General features: G+C 45.9%; 1 protein-coding gene across 6 annotated transcripts in view; it reads right to left on the bottom strand.

The window, feature by feature from the left end:
- PIANP (PILR alpha associated neural protein) overlaps nt 1-14,501 on the bottom strand; it is a 32,641-nt gene that overhangs the window by 2,140 nt on the left and 16,000 nt on the right. For all 6 annotated transcript variants that reach the window (XM_069979911.1, XM_069979912.1, XM_069979909.1 and 3 more), the window contains exon 5: nt 7,150-7,332. In XM_069979911.1, coding sequence (XP_069836012.1) covers nt 7,150-7,332 — 183 coding nt within the window. The remainder of the gene's footprint in view (nt 1-7,149; nt 7,333-14,501) is intronic.

The raw sequence follows: 14,501 nt of genomic DNA, 5'->3' as shown, positions 1-14,501 counted from the left end.
AACATTGCTGCCTCTATTGTCACTGTGGCCGCCTAAGATTAGCCATGTGACCCAGGACTAAAGATTATTGCATCAGAACTGGAGCATAGAGCAATGGAAGGCGGCGTCTGGTCTGATGGGTCACGGTCTCCATCGTGTGGGCGGCCATGATGCACAATGGGAACGAGACAAGATGGCGGGGGTAGTGTGATGGGCAATGTCCTGCTGGAGACCTAGTGTCCTGGCATCATGTGGATGTTACTATGACGTTTACCACCTATGTAACCATTGTACACACCAAGTCCTGGCAGCGGGACCCTCCCTAATGGAAGCGGGACCCCCCCTAATGGCAGCGGCCTCTATCAGCAGGATAATACCCCGGGGCCACAATGCAGACATTGTTAAGAAATTAGGAACATGACAAAGAGATTATGTGACTCGGCCTCCAGATTGCCCAGATCTCAATCCAATCCGTCATCTGTGGGATGTGCTGGAGGAGCAAGTCCCATCCATGCAGGCCACATCTCACACCGCACAGGATCTGCTGCTGATACCACAGGGGACATCACAGGGCTGTGGGGTCTGGGTCCGGGGGGATATCACAGGGCTATAGGGTCTGGGCCCCGGGGGGACACATCACAGGTGTATGGGGGACGTCACAGGGCTATAGGGTCCGGGCCCCAGGAGGACACATGCAGGGATATGGGGGGACGTCACAGGGCTATGAGATCCAGGCCCCAGGGTGGGGACACATCACAGGGATATTGGGGACGTTACAGGGCTATAGGGGCTGGACCCTAGGGGGACACATCACAGGTGTATGGGGACATTACAGGGCTATAGGGTCTGGGCCCTAGGGGGACACATCCCAGGGATATGGGGGGATGTCACAGGGCTATGAGATCCAGGCCCAGGGAAACACATCACAGGTGTATGGGGGATGTCTCAGGGCTATAGGGTCTGGACCCCGGGAGGACACATCACAGGTGTATGGGGGATGTCTCAGGGCTATAGGGTCTGGACCCCGAGAGGACACATCACAGGTGTATGGGGGATGTCTCAGGGCTATAGGGTCCAGACCCCGGGATGCACACATCACAGGAATATGTGATCCAGGTCAGAAGAAAGGCGCCTGGCAGTATTAGGGAGGTGGTGTAATGCTATGGCTGATGGTATATACATATATCACACTTATTTCCTGGTCTCCTCACCTACGGCATCGGAGGTGACAGATGATATGAATCCATCCCATTATATTCTGACAGTGACTGGAAGGAGACGCCAAATGTCGCCCACCAGGTGAAGACGGCCAAGAGGGGATGTGTGAGGCGCTGTCAGACCTCTCCGGTATCTTGTCGGCGGCCGCGGGTTAATCATTCTACAGTACATTCAATTTACAATTGACAGACACAGTGAGACTGCAGATGTGACAGACATATTAATGGAGTTATGGAAGGCGCAGAATATTCTTCTCTGTCCAAACATTACTTATTGCTTTATCATTTTGTGTATAGGGCTCCTGTGCAGACCTATGTGTCGCCATGGTTACAGACTACAAACAAACCCTGCGTTGTCTGACCCTGCAGTCATGTGTCTCATACTGTCAAGAACAGTTCAGTGTTCGCCAACCTGAGGGTCTCTGACTACAACTCCCAAAAGTCGAATAACCACAGATTGGGAAACACTGATCATAGGGTGTTAGGGCATGCTGGTAGTTGTAATATTGCAGCACTACTATAGGGGATCCACTACATAAGAGGACCTTAGTATTATACATGGTAGGTGTAGCTATAAGCAATAATCAGGGCCCCCATTAAGTTTGGGAATTGCAACCCCCTCCATGACCCTTGTGCCAAAGCAAAGTCCTGCACAGGGTCTCCCCACCCAATAACCAAGGGGATTAGGCCTCTAGACCAGATTATGCTTCGTAATATGATGTAGTTTATAATGGCGTTGCTTTTTTAGTCCTGTGGTTAACAAGCTAATGTGTCTCCTTGTCTCCCATTGTTTTTGTCCTCAATTCATGGCCACAGGCTGGAATCCACGCACCATAAACCACAAGATACGGCCGATATTACCGGCAGTTCAGTGCAGTTCTCAGCGTCACCTGCAGGTGTCACTAGTGGAAGCGTCTCAGACTCCAGGGCCCACAATGAATTAGCTGTAAACGTTCAGTCGCACAATTGATCATAAATGATGACGCTCGGTGATCCTTATTTTTCACACGTTTTATGGGGCGAGTTATAGCAGAGGAGATTTTCTTGGCTTCAAGGAAAACAAAACCTTAGAAGCTTCTTCTGTAAAAAAAATAAGACTTGCAGCTTATCACACGTCGTCTATGTAGACAGCCAGACGTTACATCAGCAGGACGGACATGAAAGATTCCCTCAGTCTTTTATCGTTTAAAGGGGATGACCACATTGGACAACACATTAGTTACATGGATTTCCTTTCAACCCGCAGATTGTGGGGGCTGCAAGGTCAATGATAAAGAGCTGTATACGCCAAGTAACCAAGAGTCTATGTAATGCAAGGATATCAGCAACCATGCCGTATCCATCTAACTAACAAACCATATATACCCTAATAGAAGTAGCATGTATACAGAGATTCCACCAGTGAGTGCAGCTCTGGAGTATAATACAGAATCAGTACAGGATAAGTAATGTAATGTATGTACATAGTGACCCCACCAGCAGAATAGTGAGTGCAGCTCTGGAGTATAATACAGGATGTAACTCAGGATCAGTAATGTAATGTATGTACATAGTGACCCCACCAGCAGAATAGTGAGTCCAGCTCTGGAGTATAATACAGGATGTAACTCAGGATCAGTATAGGATCAGTAATGTACATTTTTCTACAGTCTTCATGCAGGGTCCCAGAGCGAGTGTCCACTGCTTTCTGTTGTAACAAGTGTAGGTCAGTACTCATATGTGTATATGCTCTGGGGCTGATGTGCGTAGTGAGCTACTTCCACCACTTGATGTCACTATATTTGATATCTTAGGTAGCACAGCTGAAGTCTGAAGGGTTAATGGTTTTCTGATTGATTGTCGGTATTATCCTATGCTAAAGTCACTGTTTTCTACTGTCTATTGTTCTACCAATCCTTGGGTACCACACAACATTACACCTAACACAATTCAGGGTTTAGTGATTCCAGAAGTTTCCTAATCAATCATAGGGTTCCCTCTAAAGTATATAGTGTGAGGAGAAGTCATCCCTGGGCCTTTTTAGTCTTCAATGTATGCAAGAGTTCCCAAAAATTGTGGTGTTATAAAGAGTTTCTTCAGGGCCTGGCCTAGAGGCCAGGGCCCTTGTGCAGGGACTGTATGCTAAAGTGTGTTCCCGATTTGCTTATAAGTGTCTTCTATAGCAGCCGGCATTGCTAAAACCTAAAGAGGGCAACTGCCACAAGTGGTCCAACTTTGTTTATTCCTGGGGGGACTATTCTTTTCATCAAGTCCTTTTTTCTCCTACAGCAGACCAGACTATCCACAGTGGAGCAAAGAGCAGTTAAAGCCGACGTATTCCATTGATCGTTGCTCGACCATCTCTGGTAATCTTGAGCTCTTAGCTACACCCAGTTGTGCAAGCCTGGGGCCTGTGCTACTAGACCTGGCACTCCATGATCTCTGCTGGCAAGAAGTGGTAGCCTCTGAAACCAAGTCTTCTTCAGCCAGGTAACCCTGAAAGAGTTCTGTACTACTTAGGCAAGGTCCTCTTGGTAGCCCCCTACTTATCTCCAGCCAAAGGCTTCTTACAAGTAAAGTGTGTTCAGAGACTGTTCTTACCTCCCTATATCCACCATCGAGAAGCTTGATCTATGGGCAAGAGAATTCAGTAATCTCAACTACCCAGCTCAAGTGATCTGTGTTGTCCGCACCATGAGATACCCAGGAGTGGGCACTACCACTTCTGGCCACCATGACAAGTGCTGTACCAGTACATCCCATCTCGCCCCGGCTAACACAACACCTAGCTACCCTGAGTTACTGCATTCATATTGGTTAATTCCATATAAATGTAACATTGTTTTCTTGTAGACTATAATTTGATAGCGATGTAGAGGAGCGCTGATCCTGAGCTATAACCAGATTGTACAGTAATATTTGCTCTATACATGCGCCCACTTGGGAGTAGTCAGTGACATCTTATGATCACAGTGTATTGATTCGCTTTTATATGACAGCTGTTCTGTTTTCTCTTCCTTCTATTTTCTCCTCTTCTTTCTAATCTCAGAGGCTCCCTGCAATCATCTTGGACAGGTTACAAAACTGCAGCTTGCCAAGGAGGGAACAGGAGCGAAGAGCAGGTTCTGGGGGGATCAGGGGCTGCTGATTAAACCACTAGACTAGACAAGACAAGTGCACGACATCACTGAGCCTCCAGAAACAGATACTGGGTCACAAGACGCATAATACAGCACCAATACAGCCAAGAGGGACAGGGAACTGCACTACTGGGTCATCACAAACATAGGACATTGTTATACTGGACCACCAGGAACATGACACTGTACCACTAGCCCACAGGTGTCACACGCGCAGCCCTCCAGCTGGTACAAAGCTATAATTCCCATTATGCTTGGACAGCCAAATCTAGTAACACAGTGTCATGTTCCTGGTGGTCCAGTATAACAATGTCCTGTTTCTGATGACCCAGTAATGTAGTTCCCTGTCCACCAGGACTGCCAGGAACTGAAGACTAGACCACCAGGGATATGATGCTGCACTCACAGCCATCACAAACAGAGCACTGCATCACGGGACCACCTGTAGTGTCCCAGCACAGGGTGCTGTCTATTGCCCCATGAGCAAGTAACTCCCTTAGGTTCAGTCATGTAGGTGATGGTGTACTATTGTGTTTCCCCCACTAGGTGTCACTGCTGCCTTTATCTAACCTTATGCACAGATGAGGGAACTACAGGGTTAACTGTTTTGTACCACATGTTGTCTTCTAACCATTTACAGGTGCAGCTGCTTTCCCTCTTGTCCTATCCTTTCGTACTCTCTCTTTCTCCACAAACACACAGCCCCCACCACTCACAGCAAGGTTTAGTTAGCCCCTGTAGGAGGAGTTAGTTCTTGGCAGGAGGAAGTGAGTCAGTCTTAGTCTAGTTCTCAGAGTGGATATTGAACAAATAGCGGGGGATCTAGTTCTCAGAGTGAGTGAATGTGTGAGAGACAGCCACAGCGTTCCTTTAGTGAGCCTTCAGAGAGCTATGCAGTGCTAAACTTCCACCAGGAGAGAGAAGCCAAACGGATTCATCTTGCCGAAGCCAGGAACTTCTCTAAAACATGCAGGGTAGTTACCTGAAAGCTATAGAAACTTACCCCAGTGGGACAAAGCTACGGAACGTCTACGTATCCCACTGCGCAGTGTAGAACAACTACGAAACCTCAGGAGTCTGCTTCGCCCAGATAACATAGACCTGGGGCAGACAAGGACTAACAAGTCATCCATGAGAATGAGTAGTCTCTTTACTTCTTCTCTTCAGTCACTACTGTTCCGGCAGAGCACATTATTACATTGGGCAGGGTCCCTTTGGCAACTGTACCAGCTGACTCGGCAAGGGGAACCACCACCAACTCTCCGTACAACCCGATCCGGCACGCGCACCACACACCACAAACAGAATGCTGTGCCACCAGGCCACCAGGGAAAGAACACTGTATCATTAGATCACCAGCAACAGAATACTGGACCATCAGGAAAAGAGTTCTCTAAGCCACCAATTTGGTTTATTACGCTCTTTACTAGTGTTGTGCCTATTGCACAACTTGGTTTTTGAGCTTGAGAATTAGTGGTATATTATCCCTATCACCATAGGACACCAGAAGTCGCCCCCTATCTCTTTTGTTTTCTAGTTAGCCACTAAGGACAGAGCACTACATCACTGGACCACCAGGAGCAGGATACTGGACCACTATGCCACCAGGGACAAAATACTGGACCATCAGAAGCAGGATACTATACCAACAGACCACCAGGGACCAAATATTGCACCACTGGACGACCAGAAGCAGAAAAACATACCAACAGGCCACCAGGGGTCAAATATTGGACCACCAGATGCAGAATACTGTACCACTGTGCCACCAGGGATAAGCATTATATCACTGCACCACGGGGAACTGATTATTGGACTATTAGGAAAAATAAACTGTACCACTAGGATTCCAGGAATATTACACTACATTAATTAACCATCAGAAAAAGAATACTGGACAACCACGAACAGGATACTGTAACACTAGACCACCTGGGACCAAACACTGCATCACTGGACCACCTAGAGAAGGATACTGTACCACAAAGTCACCTAGGACAGAACACTGGACCACCATGAAATAGAATACTAGACCACTAGGAGAAGGATACTGTACTACTGGGATATCAGGGACAGATCAATGAACCATCAGGAAGAGAATATTGGACAACCATAAATAGGATACTGTAACACTAGACCACCTGGGACAGACCACTGCATCACTGGATCACCTGGAGCTGGATACTGTACCAAAAGGCCACCAAGAACAAAATACTGGACCATCAGGAAAAGGATACTGTACTACTAGGATACCAGGAACATCACACTGTATTAATGAACCATCAGGAAGAGCAAACTGGACAACCATGAACTGAATACTGCACCACTAGAACACCAGGAATAGAACACTGCACCACTGGCCCAACAAGAGGAGAATACTGTACCACATGAAGAGGATACTGTGCTGCTAGGCCACCTGGGACAGGACACTGAATCACTAGAACACTAGAAACAGACTAGACCACTAGGAACATCAAACTGTACCACCAGGACACCAGGGACAGAACACTGCATTACTGGACCAACAAGAGGAGATTACTGGACCAACATGAAGAGGATACTGTGCTGCTAGGCCACCTGGGACAGGACACTGAATCACTAGAACACTAGAAACAGACTAGACCACTAGGAACATGAAATTGTACCACTAGGCTACCAGGGACAGAACACAACATTGACCACCAGGTTGGTTGACGGGGGAGTGCATCAGGCAGTGGGGCCTCATGTAACTATACATAAGGGAACATTGTGTGCATATTCTAGATCCAGTGGCCCACCAGGGCTCATACACATGTGTCTTGTAGGATAGTAAAGAAGAACTCTAGTGCTCTTACTTGCTTGTCCTGCAGGGGATGCTTCTCTCATCCAGGCTGGTTTTGAAGTCTCCCAGCTTTAGCGGGTGAAGCCCGGGGATGTCGGTGTCCGGTGACAGGTCGGTAAGTGGCTGTAAGCTTCCTTCCTCCGGTAATGCACAGCGGTCGTTTCGGTGGCGTCTCCGTTTCTGTCTGCGCTCACAACTAAGGGAAAGAAGAGAATTATGTAACACACTGAAGTCATCACAACTCTCTCATATACTTCTATAATGGTCCCACAACCAATATGGCTGCCACTACAGCTCCCATTAGGGGCCATCACCCAGCTTTCCCGGGTTCTGATACAAGACCAGCGCTGCCGTATTGCTTTTGCCAGAACATTCTCTCATCTGTGATGATCCAGTGATGAAAACTTTGGAATGATTTGATTGAATTCACCGGCGTGCGGGAGAATTTCTGTCCTTGGAGAGCCGGTGGCGTCTTAAACCATGCATGTAAGTGGCAATCTACCCGAGCCGCTGAAATATCGAGTGGGAATGTGAGAATAAGTCTCTGCTAAGAATGGAAATGAGATGTGAGATCAGCCAGGAGGAGCCGACTGGTATATAGTGACCTGCCCTGTATACAGGCTTCTGGTATATAGTGACCTGGCCTATATACAGGCCCCTGGTATATAGTGATCTGCCCGTATACAGGCTCCTGGTATATAGTGATCTGCCCGTATACAGGCTCCTGGTATATAGTGATCTGCCCGTATACAGGCTTCTGGTATATAGTGATCTGCCCGTATACAGGCTCCTGGTATATAGTGATCTGCCCGTATACAGGCTCCTGGTATATAGTGATCTGCCCGTATACAGGCTCCTGGTATATAGTGATCTGCCCGTATACAGGTTTCTGGTATATAGTGATCTGCCCGTATACAGGCTCCTGGTATATAGTGATCTGCCCGTATACAGGCTCCTGGTATATAGTGATCTGCCTGTATACAGGCTCCTGGTATATAGTGATCTGCCCGTATACAGGCTTCTGGTATATAGTGACCTGCCCTGTATACAGGCTCCTGGTATATAGTGACCTGCCCTGTATACAGGCTCCTGGTATATAGTGATCTGCCCGTATACAGGCTTCTGGTATATAGCGACACATACCATATGAGAATAAAAGTAGTAAGAAATAGGAGAAATCCAATGTGGTTAACTACAGCTGTAAGGGGTGCAATAAATGGTAAGAAACAAGCATTCAGACTACTAAAACAAGAAGGTAGTGGGGAAGCATTGAACAACTATAGACAGAAGAATAGAATGTGTAAAAAGCAAATAAAAGAAGAAAAAATTACAACAGAAAGAAGGATTGCCACAGAAAGTAAAACGAATCCCAAAATGTTCTTCACCTATATAAATAACAAAAGACTTAAAACTGAAAATGTTGTTCCCCTCAAAAATAATCTGGGTGTAATGGTGGAGGGGGAAGAGGAAAAGGCCAATCTACTAAATACATTCTTCTCTACTGTATTCACAGAGGAGAATCCAATAAAAGAGGACATGACTAGGGATAATATAAATCCTCCCATAAATCTCACCTGCCTAACACAACAAGAAGTGGGAAGACGCCTTAATTACATTAAAATCCATAAGTCACCGGGCCCAGAAGGTATCCATCCTAGAGTTTTGCAGGAATTAAGTACTGTGTTAGACAGACCGATATTCCTAATATTTAAAGATTCTATAATGACAGGGATTGTTCCACAGGACTGGCGCATAGCTAATGTGGTACCAATATTCAAGAAGGGTTCAAAGAGTGATCCTGGAAACTACAGGCCCGTAAGTCTAACATCTATAGTGGGTAAAGTATTTGAGGGGTGTGTAAGAGATGCTATACTGGAGTATCTTAAAGGGGTTATCCAGTGCTACAAAAACATGGCCACTTCCTTTCAGAGAAAACACGACTCTTGTCTGCAGTACAGGTGCGGTTTGCAATTAAGCTTCATTCACTTCAATAAAACGGAGCAGCAAAACCCCGCCCAAGCAGGAGACAAGAGCGGTGCTGTCTCTGGAAGAAAGTGGCCATGTTTTTGTAGCGCTGGATAACCCCTTTAATGAAAATAATCTTATGACGCAGCACCAGCATGGATTTATGAGGAATCGATCCTGTCAGACTAATCTGATCGGCTTCTATGAAGAGGTAAGTTATAGACTGGACCTGGGGGAGGCTGTGGATGTTGTGTATCTGGACTTTTCAAAAGCATTTTATACTGTGCCGCATGAAAGGTTAATCTACAAAATGAGGATGCTGGGACTCGGGGAAAACGTATGCAAATGGGTAAGTAACTGGTTGAGTGTTAGAAAACAGAGGGTGGTCATTGATGGAACATATTCAGATTGGGTTTTAGTTACTAGTGGGGTACCACAGAGGTCAGTGTTGGGTCCACTTCTTTTTAATATTTTTATTAATGATCTTGTAGAGGGGCTACAGAGTAGAATCTCCATATTTGGAGATGATTCTAAACTGGGAAAAGTAATCAGTACAGAGGAGGATAATATCATATTACAGAGGGATTTAGAGAAGTTGGAGGCTTGGGCAGAGAAATGGCAAATGAAGTTTAATGTGGATAAATGTAAGGTTATGCATTTTGGCCGTAGAAATAATAAGTACAGTTATGTGCTAAATAATAAAACACTGGGTAACACTGCTTCCGAAAAGGACCTGGAGGTGTTGGTGGACAACAAACTCAACTTTAGTGATCAGTGCCAGGCAGCAGCTGCCAAGACTAATAAAATAATGGGATGCATCAAAAGAGGCCGAGATGCTAAAGATAAGAGCATAATTTTGCCTCTTTATAAATCACTGGTCAGACAACATATGGAATACTGTGTACAGTTTTGGGCACCGGTATATAAGAAGGACACAGCTGAACTAGAGCGGATGCAGAGGAGGGCAACAAAGGTCATTAACCCCTTAGCGACCCATGACGTATCTAATACATCATGGCGCCGCGGGGGGTGTTCAGAGCGGGGTCCCGCCGGGACCCCGCTCTGAACGGCGCTGATCCCGGCTGACACGTGCAGCCGGGCAGTGCCTCTGTTAGCCGGCGCGGGTCCCGTTGCCGCGCCGGATAATTAAGCACTTCAATGCAGCTGTCAAACCTGACAGCTGCATTGAAGGGCTTCAGACATCACATCCCTGGTGTCTAGTGGGTCGGATCTCCCCCCCGCGATGCGATCACGGGGGGGAGATCCGTTCTTCTGCCCGTGCCAGGCCTCAGCGTCGGAATGACGCTGATCCCGGCTCGGCAGTAGATTGCTATGGCCTGCAGCAGGCCATAGCAATCTATGACCGATCTCATGGATCTTTGAAGGGGGGGCTTCTAGTGTATGTAAAAAAAAAAGTAAAAAAGTGTTTTTATTAATAAAAAATCCCCTCCCCTAATAAAAGTCCAAATCACCCCCCTTTTCCCATTTTATAAATATAAATTAATAAATAAATAAATAAATAAACATATTTAGTATCGCCGCGCGTGTAATCGCCCGAACTATTAGTTAATCACATTCCTGATCTCGCACGGTAAACGGCGTCAGCGCAAAAAAATCCCAAAGTGCAAAATTGCGCATTTTTGGTCGCATCAAATCCAGAAAAAATGTAATAAAAAGCGATCAAAAAGTCGTATATGCGCAATCAAGGTACCGGTAGAAAGAACGCATCATGGCGCAAAAACTGACACCTCACACAGCCCCATAGACCAAAGGATAAAAGCGCTATAAGCCTGGGAATGGAGAGATTTTAAATGACATATATTTGTTAACAATGGTTTGAATTTTTTACAGGCCATCCGATACAATATAAGTTATACATGTTATATATCATAGTAATCGTAACGACTTGAGGAACATGCATAACAAGTCAGTTTTACCATAGGGCGAACGGCGTAAATGCAAAACTCCCCGAAATCAAAACAAATTCGTTTTTTTTTCAATTTGACAGCGCAAATGATTTTTTTCCGGTTTCACAACATATTTTATGGAAAAATTCAGCCTGTCATTGCAAAGTACAATTGGTTTCGCAAAAAATAAGCGCTCATATACGTCTCTAGGTGAAAAAATGCAAGCGCTATGGACTTTTAAACATAAAATGGAAAAAGCAAAAGCGCAAAAACGAAAATTGGCTTGGACCTTAAGGGGTTAAGGGAATGGGTGGGTTACAGGACCAGGACAGGTTATCACGCTTGGGGTTATTTACACTAGAAACAAGACGTCTTAGGGGCGATCTGATCACAATGTACAAATATATGAATGGACAGTACAGAGATCTTTGTAGTGATCTTTTTACTCCTAGGTCTGTAACCATGACAAGGGGGCATCCTCTACGTCTAGAGGAAAGAAGATTTTATCATCAGCATCAACGCGGGTTCTTTACTGTACGAGCGGTAAGACTGTGGAACTCTCTGCCACGTGATGTTGTCATGGCTGATTCATTAAATAAGTTCAAGGGAGGCCTGGATGCTTTTCTTGAACAATATAATATTACAAGTTATGGGCATTAGATTTCCGGTGATACGTTGATCCAGGGATTATTCTGGTTGCCATTGGAGTCGGGGGGGAGTTTTCTCCCTGTGGTGGGGCAATTGTCGTCTGCCTCATAGGGGTTTTGCCTTCCCTGGATCAGCACAGAAGGGGTTCTCTTTACCATGTTACCATGACCTGCCCTGTATACAGGCTCATAATATATAGCAAAATAGTGACCTGCCCCGTATACAGGCTCCTGGTATATAGTGACCTGCCTTGTATATAGGCTCCTGGTATATAGTGACCTGCCCTGTATACAGGATCCTGGTATATAGTGATATAGTGACCTGCCTTGTATATAGGCTCCTGGTATATAGTGACCTGCCCCTGTATACAGGATCCTGGTATATAGTGATATAGTGACCTGCCCCGTATACAGGACGGCTCCTGGTATATAGTGACCTTCCCCCGTATACAGGCTCCTAGTATATAGTGACCTGCCCCTTATACAGGGCGGCTCCTGGTATATAGTGACCTGCCCGTGTATACAGGATCCTGGTATATAGTTATATAGTGACCTGCCCTGTATACAGGCTCCTAGTATATAGTGACCTGCCCCGTATACAGGGCGGCTCCTGGTATATAGTGACCTGCCCCTGTATACAGGATCCTGGTATATAGTGATATAGTGACCTGCCCTGTATACAGGCTCCTAGTATATAGTGACCTGCCCTGTATTCAGGCTCCTAGGATATAGTGACCTGCCCTGTATACAGGATCCTGGTATATAGTGATATAGTGACCTGCCCTGTATACAGGCTCCTGGTATATAGTGACCTGCCCTGTATACAGGCTCCTGGTATATAGTGACCTGCCCTGTATTCAGGCTCCTAGGATATAGTGACCTGCCCTGTATACAGGATCCTGGTATATAGTGATATAGTGACCTGCCCTGTATACAGGCTCCTGGTATATAGTGACCTGCCCTGTATACAGGCTCCTGGTATATAGTGACCTGCCCTGTATACAGGCTCCTGGTATATAGTGACCTGCCCTGTATACAGGCTCCTGGTATATAGTGACCTGCCCTGTATACAGGCTCCTGGTATATAGTGACCTGCCCTGTATACAGGCTCCTAGTATATAGTGACCTGCCCTGTATACAGGCTCCTGGTATATAGTGACCTGCCCTGTATACAGGCTCCTGGTATATAGTGACCTGCCCTGTATACAGGCTCCTGGTATATAGTGACCTGCCCTGTATACAGGCTCCTGGTATATAGTGACCTGCCCTGTATACAGGCTCCTGGTATATAGTGACCTGCCCTGTATACAGGCTCCTAGTATATAGTGACCTGCCCTGTATACAGGCTCCTGGTATATAGTGACCTGCCCTGTATACAGGCTCCTGGTATATAGTGACCTGCCCTGTATACAGGCTCCTGGTATATAGTGACCTGCCCTGTATACAGGCTCCTGGTATATAGTGACCTGCCCCGCATACAGGACGTCTCCTGGTAACACATCTTATTAGACGCTGCACAGATATGACATCTTATGTCACAACATGATGATTATAGAGAGATGAGCGGCGTCACATACACAGTCATTATCTCCGTTCCAGGAACGGCTGTCGCTGATCACTGAGGAGAAGCTGTGTATTATACCAATCACTGATCTACTGCCATGTGGGGATTCTATGTATAAAGAGGTTCTTCAGCAGCTGCATTGTGTGTTATAGTGGCTGACTTTACTGCCGGAGATATCACCTATCTGGACTTCAGCAAAGACTGAGATATAGTTTGGTAGGTAAGGATAGTGATATAGGAGAAGGGTTGGGAGGTAAGGATAGTGAGATAGGAGAAGGTTTGGTAGGTAAGGATAGTGACATAGGAGAAGGTTTGGTAGGTAAGGATAGTGACATAGGAGAAGGTTTGGTAGGTAAGGATAGTGACATAGGAGAAGGTTTGGTAGGTAAGGATAGTGACATAGGAAAAGGTTTGGTAGGTAAGGATAGTGACATAGGAGGGTTTGGTAGGTAAGGATAGTTATATAGGAGAAGGTTTGGTAGGTAAGGATAGTGACATAGGAGAAGGATTGGTAGGTAAGGATAGTGATGTAGGAGAAGGTTTGGTAGGTAAGGATAGTGACATAGGAGATGGTTTGGTAGGTAAGGATAGTGATGTAGGAGAAGGTTTGGTAGGTTAGGATAGTGACATAGGAGAAGGGTTGGTGGGTAAGGATAGTGATATAGGAGAAGGTTTGGTAGGTAAGGAGAGTGACATAGGAGAAGGTTTGGTAGGTAAGGATAGTGATATAGGAGAAGGTTTGGTAGGTAAGGCTAGTGACATAGGAGAAGGTTTGGTAGGTAAGGATAGTGATATAGGAGAAGGTTTGGTAGGTAAGGATAGTGACATACGAGAAGGTTTGGTAGGTAAGGATAGTGACATAGGAGAAGGGTTGGTAGGTAAGGATAGTGATGTAGGAGAAGGTTTGGTAGGTAAGGATAGTGACAGAAGAAGGTTTGGTAGGTAAGGATAGTGACATAGGAGAAGGTTTGGTAGGTAAGGATAGTGACATAGGAGAAGGTTTGGTGGGTAAGGATAGTGACATAGGAGAAGGTTTGGTGGGTAAGGATAGTGACATAGGAGAAGGTTTGGTAGGTAAGTATAGTGACATAGGAGAAGGTTTGGTGGTTAAGGATAGTGACATAGGAGAAGGGTTGGTAGGTAAGGATAGTGATATAGGAGAAGGTTTGGTAGGTAAGGATAGTGACATAGGAGAAGGTTTGGTAGGTAAGGATAGTGAGATAGGAGAAGGTTTGGTAGGTAAGGATAGTGATATAGGAGAAGGGTTGGGAGGTAAGGATAG

This window comes from Dendropsophus ebraccatus, chromosome 8 (genome assembly GCF_027789765.1).
Source record: "Dendropsophus ebraccatus isolate aDenEbr1 chromosome 8, aDenEbr1.pat, whole genome shotgun sequence".
NCBI classification, from domain to species: Eukaryota; Metazoa; Chordata; class Amphibia; order Anura; family Hylidae; genus Dendropsophus; species Dendropsophus ebraccatus.
The sequence above is the reverse complement of the archived record's forward strand: the minus strand, read 5'-3'. Positions and strand labels throughout refer to the sequence as shown.